The following is a 15,526-nucleotide window of genomic DNA, read 5'->3' on the forward strand; positions in this document are numbered from 1 at the left end:
GAGATTGTGCATCAAAATAAAAGTAAAGTTATCTCGAAAATACATTTATTGTGGATCTGATTGAATTGGCACTTATGCTAATAAATGAAACCGCGGTCCGATCGGAACCGATGAATTCCCGCCATTCCAAGTACAACACGTGCTAAAGTGGTCACGTGGACAATGGCTACCCGGGGAAAACTCTTTGTCACCCTCTGTGTCTCAGGAAACCGAAGCTAAAAGAGAAATCACCAAAACATACGTTAGAGATAATTAACTGAAGCTAAATACCCGGGGCTTTGATCGGGAGATGTATTCGGAGATTACCAGTTGGAATCTCACTGAGTCGTTTTGCTCCGCTCTGTTCATTTTCAACCAATTAGCGCACAATAATGGCCGCGGCGTTTCTGTATGCAAATTTATGCAAATCTTACTCCAATACGTGACAAACAATAAGTGCAGTGAAATCATCCTTCAGTTGCCCCTGTTTGACAATATGGTTTAATTTGGACAATGTCTGCGACAACATTAAACCCACTTGTGACTTGCGGAAGGATAATCCCGAGAAATCGGCCGCGGTTTTCATTATTGGAAAGAAAGAGAATGAGTTGAGGTCAAGAGATGAGAGTTAATCTGCGCCAGGGTGAGGGTTTAAGGATCGATATTCATAGTCGTAAAACAAATGCTTGATTAGATCAGATATCCAGTTGAAGTGGCCTCCAGTTTAGGCTTGTTCGCCCGGCCGCCGGTGGGGAAGCCAAGAAACTACATGTAAGAACAATTAGAGTGGCACTGGGCGCCTGCGTCCGGTGATACCTCACACATTCGATACCTTTGCTAGTCTTTGTCCAAAAGAACGAAACTGTTGCGGCATTGATAACATTCTCCTTGTGTTCGGCAATCCGTTTGTACTAATTGGTTATATTTCCTATTTCCTTCGCATAATGAGGTGTCTACGCTTTTGGCTGGTGGCTGGCCGCAGAGAATGTTGTGAAGTGGTGATCTTAGGAGGCGTGGTTGTGTTACTGTCGTAGCTATTATTCAACTGCCGTAAAATAATTTAACTGGCAGTTGGCGAATACTATCCGTCGTCCAGTCAGTTCTCCGATAGCAATTGGCACGGATATATCGCTGAAAGAGTAAGGGCCCCCTTACCAGAAGGCGTAACGTTTTCTTGTCACCTCTGGTGCAGTGGTACCATTATAAAAAACAAGATAATTTCATCTATAAACTGCGGAGGCGCTGGCCTGTGATTGTTCGATATGGGTACTTCGTGTCACGACTATTGGTAAGCCACTTTAGTCTCACCCGGCCTTCCGCTACCATCGACCAGCACTAGAGGGCAATAACTATCATTCTGTGCTCGGGCATGGTTCGATGCCACAGTATTAAGTGGGCAGAAAGTGCCGCAGATCGACAAAATATGTACAGCAGATCAGGGCCAAAAGTGCCGGTACTTGATATGCAGGTCTGCCATCTACAACGAGAATGGGGAACTAGTGGGGGATTGGCAGTGTCGCCATCTATATTAAACATTCTGAAGATTCAATGGTCAAAATGTGCTCCTGAATCGGGCCTGACCTTGATGGGTCTGGACATTGTCAAGTTTTCAAATTCTTGTACGAATAATTTCTTCTTTTTTCCTTTGCATTGTTACATGTACCTCAAAAGACAATATTCTAGAACTTGCTGTTACTAAAAATTTCAAACTGCTCCACCGGAAACAACATCTACATCGAAAACCCTTTTGAGACAAACGTAAAGCTGACATGCATGCTTAAAAAAACGGGATTCATTTGGGTCGTGATTGGTGTGAGGTGATGGGGGGCATTCTGCACTAACATACCATACCAGTCGCTACAATGAACAACTCGAATTCTTAGTTCCAGCCTCACCCGAAATCCACCCCATTTTCCACTTTAGTAGCGATTGGTATGGCATGTATAGGTGAGACCCTATTGGCGATTTCGTGTAACTTAATCTTGCCTATACCTGCCAATCTTGGCTGCTGCCTTTAGTCTCCTTTTATGGGTCAGCTAAAACTGGCTTGATTTTTTCAATAGACCAGTCCGGACTGATTCGAAATGTTTTAATCCAGTCTGGCCGTTGTGGTCGTGTGATATTTCCACTCAAAACGTAATTTTTTTATTTTCATCATGAACGCGCAGATAACTGCAGTGAAACCAAGCTACCCTGGATGCTGAACGAAAATTCTAAACCTTACCCGAGCCAACCTGGGTGTTTGCCAATGCCATGCCCGGGATGCAGTATTCCAGGCACCTGCTCAGTGGTGAATGTATATACATTGAAATAAAATATGATGAATAGCCATCATTCTTCGCATCCAACAATTCTGAAACCTAAAAAGTAAAGCTTAACTAGCTCGAGTATGAAAGCTCCACTAACCAATGCCAGCAAAGCCGTCGGCAGATCGGGGAAAACCCGGTGACGGGAAAACCAACATCCGGGCATTTTCGATGAATATCGACTACCGATACATTCAAGCCTTGCGTATTTGAACAATTTCCTGCAGTCATGTCAGTGTGCAAGAAGCAGATTCTACCTGCAGAGGTGTAATTTAAAGGGACCATGGAGCAAACTTTCGTCCGAACTCGGCCACGTTCAATGGATTTCAAAAGTAAGTGTTGAGTATCTTGCTAAAATATAGATCACGTTTTATGCAGGTTTATTAGGCCTATTACTGCATGTAGTTGCATGTGTTACAAGTATACTACCCAATGTCGTATACTACCCAATGGTAAGTCCACGTATGCATGCGTCTGAGCTATGCTTATCAAAAGGGCCTATAACAGCTCATCGACGAAGCACTGTCTGTTGAAGCAAGCATTTGCTTGGTAGAAAGGGGAGTGCCTCGCACTATAGGCCTACATTTAACCAATAGGCTAGCTTTAGGCCTTTACAATACGGAACTCGTTCCGTTGCCTCCGCTCTTACTATTGATTGAGGGTCGAGATGATATAAAGTCGGGGAGGCCTTCCCCTCATAGGACCTCACTGAACGTCTTTCCCCACCCACCAGCGTGACTAAAACATGTAGAATGAAACGGATCCGTAAAAAAGTTCTTAAATGTCAGGGGTCGACCATTCCCATATTCTATGAAACAGTGATTCACAACTTATAAGTACGGAGTTTTATATGGGAATTACCACAATATCCTAGTATATCCTCTCACACATAGGAGGAAATATGCCTATTCCGAATTGTTGGACTACACGCAGTCTATCATTATTCATTCATAAAGCCGAGGTGTTTGATACTCGGCTTGAATACGCATACATGTACATATCGATCGACGCCAGCAAAATTATTGCGGGAAATTTGAAGACGTTGGAGATGGTGTATTTTTTGTGGTAAGTTGCTATTCTGGATGTAACGTAACGGTAGGACCTATACGTGAAAAGGAAAGTGGAGTGCTCCAATCTACGATCATCCTGAGGAAATCAAGGGTTAATGTACGCTTCTCCGGCCCTGCACACAGGCGAACATTAACCCCTGATTTCCTCCGGATGATCTGATGAGTTGAAGGATCAAGCTATATCAATGAACATCTGTTAGAAAACGGTATTCAGGTTAGGGGCTGACTCAGTAGGCCCTGGATGTCACCATCTCATTTCGTATATACGTGCCGCGCATGGCTAGTTCAAATAATGAATGCTAATCCCTTGGATAGTGCCAGAGACCTCTTGGACAGAACACTGAAGGGAACATGACGCAAGTCACCGTGTTTAAGTGGGTAGAGAGGATATCGCTTTTCCTGTGGACTGTTTGCACAAATATCATAATTCTTGATAACTATAAATCTGATGAACAGAGCTGTTACCACATAATGGCCTACTAATCCACGTGTTTGCATTCAATACTTTTGGTATTGGATAATGTCGTCTTCCTTCAAATATATCACTTTTTGGCCTAATGCCGCTCTGCAATTTATCAATGAAAGGGTTTAGGACAATGCGGATTAACACTTTCACTATACATTTGTTCTTCTCCTATTTCACTATTTTTCTAAGAGTAATTTTGTTGAATACCCATAGCCCAACTCCCGGTGCGGTACCTTTCGCGCCTCCAGAATGTCATGCTGTTTGGATCGGTCGCTTCGTCACTATATACGATGAATTTGTGAGTGACTCTGTGGCAACTGCGACGAAAACGCTGGTATTCTGCCGTGTCTGCTTGCTCTAATGAATGCCGTGGATACTCCTATATAATTCACTACAACTAGAGGTTGGTTGCGCACCAGGCACGCCAGGGTAAAAAAACAAACAATGTACTCTGTCATTCTTAAATAAATGGTTCCACACATGTGATAGCTTGAGGTAAATGTCATTGAATGAGTTTCACTGCGATGCGAATACCAAGAAATTTATATTCCGATTCGCCGAATGATTTGTGCTCAGTAATGTATGCAGTCGGGGATGTGCAATGAGAGGTTCTATTAAAGTTGCTGTATCAATGTTTTTCACTGGTTCCAATGAAGGTGTAAACATTTACCATCGCCGGGACTTCGGCATGACATGGGAGGTGCGAAAGGTGTCACGCGTCAGAAGTTTGGCTACTCTATGAGAGTTGTAACAGCAACCTCAATATTGATATCTTGACCTCAAGGTGACGGGGGTGTGGCAAGGATAGGTTGCTGTCAGTTTTGGATTCGGAGAGGGTCGTTAGCGCGGAGTGACGGTTTAATAGACAAGCCCGGAATGGACAAGCCGGTCGTGTCGGCTTTTAAGCACATTCTAGCGGCTGTTTGGAGTAATTGATCATTCGCCATTCCCTGCGATGCGATAAGTGATAACTTCAAAATCAAATCATCTTAAACAACATGACCGAAAGGTGAGTCTATGATTGTAAGCAGCCGGGCCTAGCACTTCAGTCCAAACAGTAAACACTATTAATGAACTATTTACATATCATAAAATCGTCGATTATCTAAATTTATAGCTACCCTGGGAAACCACAATTATTACGATTATCTGGTCTTGTATTCATCAAAATATTGTATCATTGACATTGATAATGATGACTCTCTCTGGTCGGTCGACCAACACTTCCTGATCGCCAATCGTAATAAACCAATGAAATGAGCGAGCTCGGTGACGCGGTTTCTCATTGTTAGCCCTACACTTAGCATGCACAAGGAACTTAGGTGCTTTCTTGCACGCGAGACATTGGCTGATATGAATAAAGTCTAGCACTGCAAATGCTTTTACTTCAATTTTGTACAGAAAGGTCTGGTGTAAATGTACATGGAGTTTTAGCTAAAAGCATTTGCTAGTCTTTATTCATATCACCCATTAACCTCCACGCTACAAAACTGAGGGCTCAATAACAAATATTATTCTTTCAAAATCATCGGGCCACTACTGGACTCAACTAAAGCTGTCAATATGCCAGCGTACGGGAAAGAATATCTAGCTATCAAGTCTTGCTACCTTCTTAAGTCATTATGGTATTGAAAGAGGAGAGGAGAAGAAAAGAAGGAAACAAATGGCGTGTCTGCTCGAAGAGCGAACTACAAACACATCGCTGGGCATATCTCCAGGCCCTCGTCCAGTTCCTACAGGGTAGACTGTAATACATGTATGTTTGGTCTGAATTATACACCATGGACTGGCCTGATAGCTTAGCACATTAGCACATTGTCGTTAGCATCATTGTATTAGACAGCACCCGAAGCTATGAGAAACTTCCTGGACAACGAACGACCAAGCCACGGATAAAAAAAACTGAATCGAAATCTGACTTCCGCCTTGAATGGTGTTCCTACAAATCACGCGATACGGTTGGTCGCAATGTTAGTGGATTCCTTTTTAAAAATTAAATCGTTCAAAAACGATTCAGCTGAGAGAAAACATCCTGATTTCGTCGGGAGTGGATTCACAAGTACTTGAATAGACCTTCCTCATTCCAGGTGTTAAGGTGGAGTCGGGCCGCGACACACCGGCCAGAATGAATAATGCAAGCACCCTGAACGAGTGTAGTCAAATCGCTACAACTCGTCGTCCTCTCGAATGGCCGAAACCATGCCACCACATAGAGTTGAAGATCTGCGCGGTCTTGACCGATTTGTTTTGGGGCATCGCGTCGTCTGAGGCTTGGTACTATGCAACTGATACCAACAAAGCAAAGCGTTCGTTTTGGATTTCAAAGATATCTGCGATATGACATTATATTAAGAATCACTTGGTTGTGATTGGCCGATGTCACTGCTGCCGTAACTTACCATGTGGTCTATAACTGTCATTACTTCTTTTACTCTTAGCATATACGTTTTGACTTCTCCGAAAAAAGTTTGTACCATTCATTAAGTTAACCTTACAAGCGTTGACTTGGCAAAAGCGATATTCGGCTCAGTCAGAGTTCACCACTCAAAACTCAAACTGATGTTGCGTCGATTTGAAGTTGGAAATCTGATCTAACTACCTAGCGCGTTTCAAACTTCTCTGTGAAAAGAATCCAGGTTGTGTATGGAGCATAGTTCTTTGATTATCAACTGAAAGAGGAAGTTAGTTTCTCAGGCCTGGGGAAAACATTCACCCAACAGCCAATTAAATTTATGTAGGATCAACCTGCTGATCACCAACATTAGTCCGACAATTTGATACAAAGTCGATTAAGGCTAGTATCTAATAAATCAGCCCCAATGTACATTTTATAATGATAGTTTTGATTATTACAGCTTTCCTCAGAACTGCTGGTACAACGAAATATTGCAATCCCTGGTGATAAGCCGGTGTAATGTTTTTGAGTGTTTCTATTTTTGAGTGTTTCCCCTCATTGTTTGGGAACGCTAAAAGATAGATTGACAAGTTTTTCTGTGTTTCCCCCTATTGAAAAGTCATGGTCTCTCTAGCTGCCTATTGTTTGGAAACACTGACACATGGGAAACAACCACAGATGTTACACCGGTCCCTGCCTACTGATCTTAGTGAAAACTTTGGACCACTACGAGACCACTATTCCGTTAATAGCAAGGCCTCATACTGACTCGTCATTACGAGTAGATGTTTAAACGAAATCATTCCTTTCGGCGTTTTTTTATACATATAAAAATATTTGGTATTGCTGGTAGCAAATATTTCTCTGACAACTCACTGGTATCAAATGCACTTTACATTCTCACATTCCTGTTTGCTTAGGCCTGTATCCAATGAAAGTTATAATGGTAATATTCTTTTTCTGTCTATACTTTCCTTTGCTTTTGAAACATATAAAATGTGATGCATTTTAACAATTTCTTATAACGAATCATCTCTGTAATATTGCAGATCTATCAGGAAGTAGTTTAAGTACGATCGTTCGAAAGCAATAGGGCACATACACAAATGGAATCGAAGAAGTGCGCGTGCCAGGCGTCTGAATCAAGTTCAGATGAGGAGGTCGTGGATTCGATTGTAGTTGCCCATACGCCTGGAGTCTCTATATCACCTACACACCCTAGAGATGCGTTGTCTTTGGAAGGATTTAATAATGATTTTGTTCCACCTTTGGACACGAAACACCAGTGCCAGATCTGTATGCTTGCCCTTCGAGAACCTTATCAGACTCAATGTGGTCACCGATTTTGTCACAGCTGTATCTTACGATGGATTCGGTATGTATATAACAAATCAAGGTCTTAAGACAATCCCTCAGTGTTGCTGAGAGAGAAGTTTCAGGTCTCCTGTTTGGGCAATAAAATCACGCATTTGCATGGCCTGATCAGGAGGATGCTCCCTTCTTGTTCCATCTCAGCAACTTCCCACTTAAAGAATTCACATCATTTTCAAACTTCTGCCCTCATTACTCTATCAGTTGTGTGTAACCTTTTACTAAAATAGTGTAACCTTTTACTAAAATAACCTGTCAAAATATGTTTTTCATATTTTTATATATGTTTTCATTTTCCTTTGAAGGCAACGTCCAACCTGCCCTATGGACAATAAAACTTTAACCGAGGATATGTTATATCCAGATAACTTCGCCAAGAGAGAAATATTTTTATTAAAAGTGAGATGTAAGAACAAGAGTAGAGGTTGTAGCAGCGTAATGGAGTTAAATTATTATGAGGTACGTTGTGAACATTTCCCGATAAAAGGCAGCTTGGCCTTGATCGTGAAATACTCCTAGGGTTCTGCTGAGCGTATTGAAATGCGGGTTCGAGCCCAAGTTCATAGTCGACTTTTGGCATGGCATACTTGCGGCAAACGGAGGAAGGGCACCTGGATTGTGGACGTTTGTACCACGTCGTTGACCGCAGTGTGGATCCCAATACAAATTTTTGAAAATACTTCAATGAGGACATACTGTATATGGAGAACTGCTCAGCCAACTACCAGCTTATATTCATGTACTGTCAGCTTCGTTGTGTCCCGTCCTTGCGTGGCCAGTAAACATTTTTCTTCTTAACGATGCACAATGAACTTTTCTGATAGAGGATTTCTCCTTGATTCGGACCTCAAGCTTTTCCATACATGTTCTCTCTTGCTGCTCTCGTGACAAACCTAGCCACTAGTTTATGGTGGTCGCACTGTGTGATCTATGATGACCATTGCTAAGCGACATATAGCATATCAAAAATAAATATCCTATTCACCTCAAACTCATAACAGATTGATGGTTGGAGATTAAAGGCTGACCACAGTTGGACGTATTGAAGCTGTGGCAGCAGATGCGGTCATTTACAAAGCTCACGTAACTACGTCTATTTTACTCTCTTGTTCCATCTTTTTCAGGATCACCAACCTGTTTGTCCTTATGGTCTAATCCCGTGTCCGCTTGGTTGTGGTATGGATGTTAAAGTAAAGGATGTCGAAAAGCATGAAAAATACATGTGCGTTTTACGCCGATATGAATGTAACGAATGCGGTGATCAGCTTACGTACCAGAAAGTTGGGGTAAGTACATTGAGCTGGGAACACAGCGGGAAATATCTATGTTGTAGAGAACTTAGAAATGACTTCTTTTGCAAATCGGGCATTTTTTGTGATAAAATGTTGCCTAAGACCAAACGACGAGGTGCCACAGACACCAACAAAACCTGACGTTCGTTTTTCTTCTAAATGTTGGATTTAAAGACCTCTACCACACGACAACGTTGACATTTTGCTCTAAATATCTTAAATGCATGCGTTCTCTTAATATCAGCGAGTCAGGGGAACATTGCATTCTCATTGGACGATAAGCCTGACATGTGGCTGACATCCATAATCATGGTTTTGTGTAAGCCGTCATTATTCTTGGTATGCGAATAATACCGTCAACGTAACTCAGTCTTTAAAAGGCACATCACGATTTTCATCGTCGCCTCGTAAAACCCTGTAGCCATTGGTTCTTCTTTTTACAAGGAGCGAATGAACGCTGCACAACAGCAGGTCTCGCAGAAGTCTCACCGACAGAGGACACATTTAACGCCGACGCTGTTGACGCTTTTTTCTCTGGATAATTAATAATTTGAGTGCGAGAAAACATTCTGAAATCTTCCTCCTAAATGTTCACGACTTGTCTTCTTCCAGGAACACCAGAATACGTGTCCGAAATCTAAAATTCCCTGCAGGTTTTGCCAGGTCATAATGACAAGAGATAAGGTACGATTGTCTTGCTGATCGACAAGTTTTCTAGATGACACGAGCTCTTTATGACTACCTAGCACAGCTTGAGGAACTCGGAGACCCTTTGATTTATTATCTGTTCCCGAGTGACACCTGTCATTCTCTTCGACAACAGAGAATTGGAGAAGATACGAAGCGTTCGCCCAAGAAAAACGAGAGAAGTGACACGCAGTGCATGCTTCTGAAAGATCCTTTATTGATCTTCCGTCTTCCTTTTACAAATATCTCCTTGGGCGCCTCCAGACAATACGGCCGAATCGGATGGTCGTCAACTGACATATCACTCACGACGACCTTCACTCAATTCTGTCCATGAGTGAGGGGTCGGTGAGTGGCTGTTTTTGTATGCCGAAACGTGAGCATTTAATTGTCATGCAATATTACTACTTTTTTTGTATTATTCGGGACAAAAATCCAATAGTTTCGTCAATCAGGGATTTCTGCACGATGGCGATTCAAGCAGAGAGCGCTGCATCCTATCTCTAGTGATACTGCCCAGAGAATACTAATGTTCAACACCAAGTGCTTGTGTTCGATTTTGGGTGGAAGGGCACAAAGGCGGAAACTCCATTACATGTTCATGGTTGTCTGGAAAAATAAATTGGATAATTTGTACACTGAATTAACAAGATTTGACAAGCGCTACCACCATCCGATATAGACTTCCTCAATGCCATACTTCTTCAAACCAGCGATAAACATGGTTTACAAAAATTATCTTATCAAAATAGACAAGAAGATACAATCAAAAATCCATTAATCGGAGATCGTGAATAGGTTGAGTACATCAAAAAGTGAATTTACATTATCCGATGATTGACCTTTTAACGGATGACCTAGTTTCTCTTTGGCCAATCATATTGTACATAGAATAGTGGTGATAGAAATTAGAAAATGGGTTTTCCGAAGAGGAAGTTGAATAGTGGGTTTTAGTGTGACACTGGTCACGCTGTTCTCTGCTGATTTATTTATGTCGTTCTTAGAAGGATGATTCTATTTTATATTCGTATGACTTTTAATATGCTATGAATTATGTTACACACTTGACATCTACATATAAACTATGTTACACACTTGTCATCTATATATAAACTTCCTCAACTTTTGTGATATTCTTGCACTCGAAAATGAACATTATTTCTTCCTATCCTTACCATTTTGACAACTGACTGCTTGAAATGCATTAACCAGTACATATTATGTACTTTAAACTATACGTGTACGTCTACAGGTAGCAAGTGCTGACGAACGTCTAGGTGACATTGTTCCTTACGTTAAACCGGGTGGAGAGATATGTGTACTTCAAACATATAGTTTAAATGACGTGAAGACGTACAATGTACCTGTACATCTTGAAAAAAGTGTGTCAACTGTATGTTCATGGTGCTTCTTTCGACATAGGTTCATTATTGGCCGTTGTAGAGACGGAGAAGCTAGCACATTTTGTAGACGTATATACTTCCAGCTTGTATACCAGCAATAATTCATTAAGTTGTGGCGAATAAAGCCTTGTTCATCCACTGACAGCTACCGACTTTAGAAGCTCGGAGTAGACGTACGTGTACTGACCTAAGCTTGAACTACGCAAAACGTTGTGGTAATGTGACAAAAGAATAAGTCCAAAGTACGAATATTCGAATAGTTGAGCAAAACAGTCTGTGTCTCATCAGCTTCAAATGTGAAAGGCAACGGGCAAAAAACCCTCCACCAATGACAATGGTTCTTGACGTATTCATGCACCCCAGTGGAGCATTCTATCAAACACAGCATCGTTACAACCATTCTTTTTACCTTCAGCTTGATCATCACCAACGAAAGGAATGTCCCGAGGTCTTAACAAAGTGTACATTTGCTTCTTATGGATGTGATATCGTGGTAAGTCATGTAAAGATCAGGGCACAGACAATGCAATGAAAAGCTTTTCACACTGCCTCCTCCCCTCTCCAAGTAGTTGGAGTAATTGACGAAAAATAGTATTATTCTCCGGTGTTGTCACTCACTGTAATCATAGACCATACGTGAATGTTCAGGTCTGCCTAAGCGGCACAAAAAAATCGTGGCGAATCAGTTGCTGAAATCGGAATACTGTTATGCTGTTGCTCACTAATATCCTCATCCCAAGTTATAATCATCATTTAGGCATTATAAGACCACCCCACCCATGACCAAAGATGTTCTTGTCCTTTCAATCAATGTCAATTAATAATGTCGTTTCTCCATTTTCAGGAAAAGAGAAAGTCTTTAGACAATCATATCGAAAAGTCAACGAATAAGCACTTGGAATTACTTAACCAATTCATCCTAAACCACGGGCTATTTTGGGAATCAGGCACCCATGGCTTGGATGATTTCACACCACGATGCCATGAAAACTCCCTGTCAAGGAACGCTGCGCAAAGAAGGCCAGCATCTTTGGACTTTACACAGGGTAGAAGAGGGGATTCAACTCAAGATGTTTCCAGGCAGGAATCGGATGTTTATGCAGGGTCAGATCCTGGCCCGATGGCGAGTGGTTCCAGTGACTACGGTTCATGTAGTTATAGAGAAGGTTTTAACAGTCATGGTGCTATCTTGGACAAGTGTGGCTCTATCTCTTATCCGCCAGCTGGACACGAAGCTCAAGCCAAAATAAAATCTCTACAACAGCAGGTTGTTGAACAAGGACAAGTCATTGTTGAACTGCAGGGTAAAGTCTTGCAGCAGCAAAACTTAAAAGATGAGTTAGTGCGCATGCAGTCCAAGCTTGAGCAGGTTGAAGAACGGGTATGCAATGGACAGTACATTTGGCGAATCGACCAATATTCTAAGCTCATTGAAGATGCCACGAAGGGAAAAATGACCGTGATACATAGCAAAGGATTCTATACTAGCATCTACGGGTATAAAGTGTGTCTACGAATTAACCTGAACAATAAGGGAACATACTTATCCATATTTGTACACCTAATGCAAGGGGATTACGATGATTTCTTAGACTGGCCATTTTCGGGGAAGATTTCCTTGCGAGTGTTAGATCAGAACACGTTGATCCGAGAGAGAAAACCTGTGACAGAAACATTTGTTGCTGGTCCGCAATTGGCAGCATTTCAAAGGCCAACCTCCGCCAGGAACCATAAGGGATTTGGCTACATGGAATTTATACCACTCGGTGTGATACGTGATGGGACTTATATAAAAGACGATACGTTAGTCATAAAGGCCGAAATATCAGAACATAGGCCGACTGAATAGAAATATTAGGAATTAGGATGGAAATATTGAACATTCTGCCTTCCTCGGCATATTTGGTGATAAATTTTCAAGAGTTTTAACAGGTAATCCCTTGGACGATGGATCGATTTGTCTTCTTTGGTGCATGTAACCTTTAGTCTTCGAACAAAATTATTAGCGAAGTTCTTTGCGATAACGAAATTCGGGTCTTGGCATAAGGCCTGCTCTTTACGTGACATTGCCTGCACAGTACAACTGCGAGTTACAGCAGTGCACCTCTCACTTTTAAGTTAATAATATGTCATGCAAAGATAACTTTAAAGGCACTCTACGGGTTTAAGACAAATCATATTGAATCATTACGCATTGCAAGAGTTTAATTCAATGCCTTTTTATGTTCAGACCTGCAGCCAAACATGTATTACCCCGAAATTGAGTTGCAGGGAATTGAGTTGCAGGGAATATCAGACAAGTGATTTCCATTCAAAATCTTTATAATAGTCTAACTGCATTGACTGACATAGATCAGAGATTCAACCAGGTCGAACTCCTCTAAATAGGCTACGATGTCAAATCGCGGACAGCGACCTTGAATGAAATCTGGCATTCCGTCGTACGATGCGGATTAAAAAAGAACGGATCGGAATCTGTTAATTTTGAACGATATCGTGGGTCTCATCTTGCCCTTGCCTTAACTTGGGTAACAGACAGTCACTGAGCTCTTTAAAGGGACTTGACGCGCACATGGTAATAAATCTTGGGATTATCGCGAGTGGTATTCTCGTAGCATCAGGAGCTCTAGCCTGGACTCGAAAGTTACGAATATCTCTTGACGTGTCACTGTCAGTGTCATTTGAATTCAGTCTCCAACCAAAGCATATGTCGTGTATTGAATATCGGGAGCTTTTTATGCCACCATTCGTCTTTTCACACGAGGGACTTCATCTTTCGTCTTAGGACGGGCTTGTATTGTAACTTTTCTAATTTAGATATATGTATGTATGTTACAGCCCCTTAAGGACTGCTTCAATATAGGCACCTACACTGGCTCCTTCTTTCTCAAAGGTTCTGTTCCCTGATCCTTTGAGTGTAGAGTTCGGGGAGGGAGGGGGGGGGTTGGGTAGGGGCAGAATAACTACCTACTGAAGAGACGAGGAGCCATGACTCTTTACGACGAACTGTTCAACGGTAAGTGCAGCCCTTATCAAGGCTATGTGTTTCAATGTTCATTCTCGCTTGAGGGAGAAAATATAAAGTTTTATGATACGAACTATGAGACTTTCATTTAATCTCTATTCTGTAAAACAACCGAGAAGGACTGAGGAGGAGTTACCTGGCCAGATTTTCGGTCTAGTTGTGACTCTTTCAACTGATAACTGCTGGTTTAGAGACAAGGTCACAACTAAGACCGGATACCAAGGAAATGATCACCAGCTCACGGACCTGCCATTTCAGAAACTTGTGCAACACTGTCCGACAAGTGTATGTGGATGTCACGAGAACAATGCATGGGGATAAAACAATACATATAAGTGAGACGCGTTGTTATTATGTTTCGAAGGTAAAGAAAAGCTCGGTCGTCTAAGGTCTGGAGGTCTATATTCCGGAGCCCGTGAGCGGACAGTCTAAACGCTGTACGGGTATGATCGAGAGGAAGGGCCTGGGGTTCCGCCGACGGGGCTCGCATGCCTTGGTCGTCTCCCGAAACATTTAAAGAACTGTAAATCTCGTGGCATATCGGATGCACATCCGATGACGGTAAAACACGTGGCACCCGTCTCCGGCGACGTTGACGGTAAGGGAATTGTAAAGCTTTATCACTCACACAACGTAGTGAGTGTAATGGTTACGTATGTATACACTGTATGTAAAGTGTAAACAAAATTCATATATCCATCATGTCCATCGAATCTGAAAAATATTGTGCAGACCCATGACAATTCTGGTTCCGGTACAGTTTGTCGCATTCCATATGGGCCGCGCGTTGGCCGATCCTGCATTCATGACACACCGCACCCACAGTTACGACGTCGGACGTGAATCCCATTAAATATGGTCTTTTCAGTTTCTACCGTGCCCTGAATTTGGCGTAGTTCAGAACTTTAAATGACTTCATGAAAGAACTACGCCATCGCCATCTTCAGGGCAAGGTAGGAACTGAAAAGATCTTTTCGATCATCTGTGATCCTTGAGCTGTTTTGCATCAATATCGGATACGGTGAGACCGTCGGCCTCCGTGTAGATCTTTAGCGACTCGGTGTATGTATCGTATCCTGCGCCGTCTTGAGAGCCTCCATCGCAAGGTCTCGTGTATTGTTGTATCGCCTCTCAGCTCCAGTTGCACTGAAAAGAATCATAGTTGCAGCTATTATTTTGCTCTCAAGCAGATGTTGTTGTTGTGGTAGAGATCACTCACAACCAGCCCTTTATTGGAGTACTCAATGTAACTGAAAGCGAAATCCCCCAAAAGATCTTGTGACTGTCCTTGCTTGGATATCTTGTGCATGGGGATGCCAGTTGTGGAATCTTCCACCCAGAAAACTGTGCATGCAAGTTGTCGCAAAATGATAATCGTGGATCTAAAACTGAGAACCCAGATGATGAAAAATCCATGTGACTCACTTTTGCTTGAGCTGTTCAACCTGATTGGAGACTTCTCGTGGTTTCTGCACGGACTGCTTCGCCAGCTCGAGGGCCTCTTTTGATGTCTTGATAGCTTCGTCTGCAAC

The 15,526-nt window shown here is 42.2% G+C and overlaps 1 protein-coding gene across 2 annotated transcripts; it reads left to right on the top strand.

The window, feature by feature from the left end:
• Positions 1-2,496: 2,496 nt before the first annotated feature.
• On the top strand, positions 2,497-14,061 carry LOC135492776 (TNF receptor-associated factor 6-like). Of its 2 annotated transcripts, none has more exons than XM_064779417.1 (7): positions 2,497-2,617; positions 7,266-7,591; positions 7,893-8,046; positions 8,712-8,873; positions 9,492-9,563; positions 11,385-11,462; positions 11,814-14,061. In XM_064779417.1, the coding sequence occupies exons 2-7, from the start codon at positions 7,323-7,325 to the stop codon at positions 12,816-12,818; spliced, it is 1,740 nt and encodes a 579-aa protein (XP_064635487.1). In that variant the 5' UTR covers positions 2,497-2,617; positions 7,266-7,322; the 3' UTR covers positions 12,819-14,061. The 2 variants fall into 2 exon arrangements, with proteins under 2 accessions (XP_064635487.1, XP_064635488.1); XM_064779418.1 differs by lacking the exon at positions 2,497-2,617 and adding an exon at positions 3,247-3,350.
• The last annotated feature ends 1,465 nt before the right edge of the window (positions 14,062-15,526 follow it).

Source organism: Lineus longissimus, chromosome 8, assembly GCF_910592395.1.
Source record: "Lineus longissimus chromosome 8, tnLinLong1.2, whole genome shotgun sequence".
Taxonomy (NCBI): Eukaryota; Metazoa; Nemertea; class Pilidiophora; order Heteronemertea; family Lineidae; genus Lineus; species Lineus longissimus.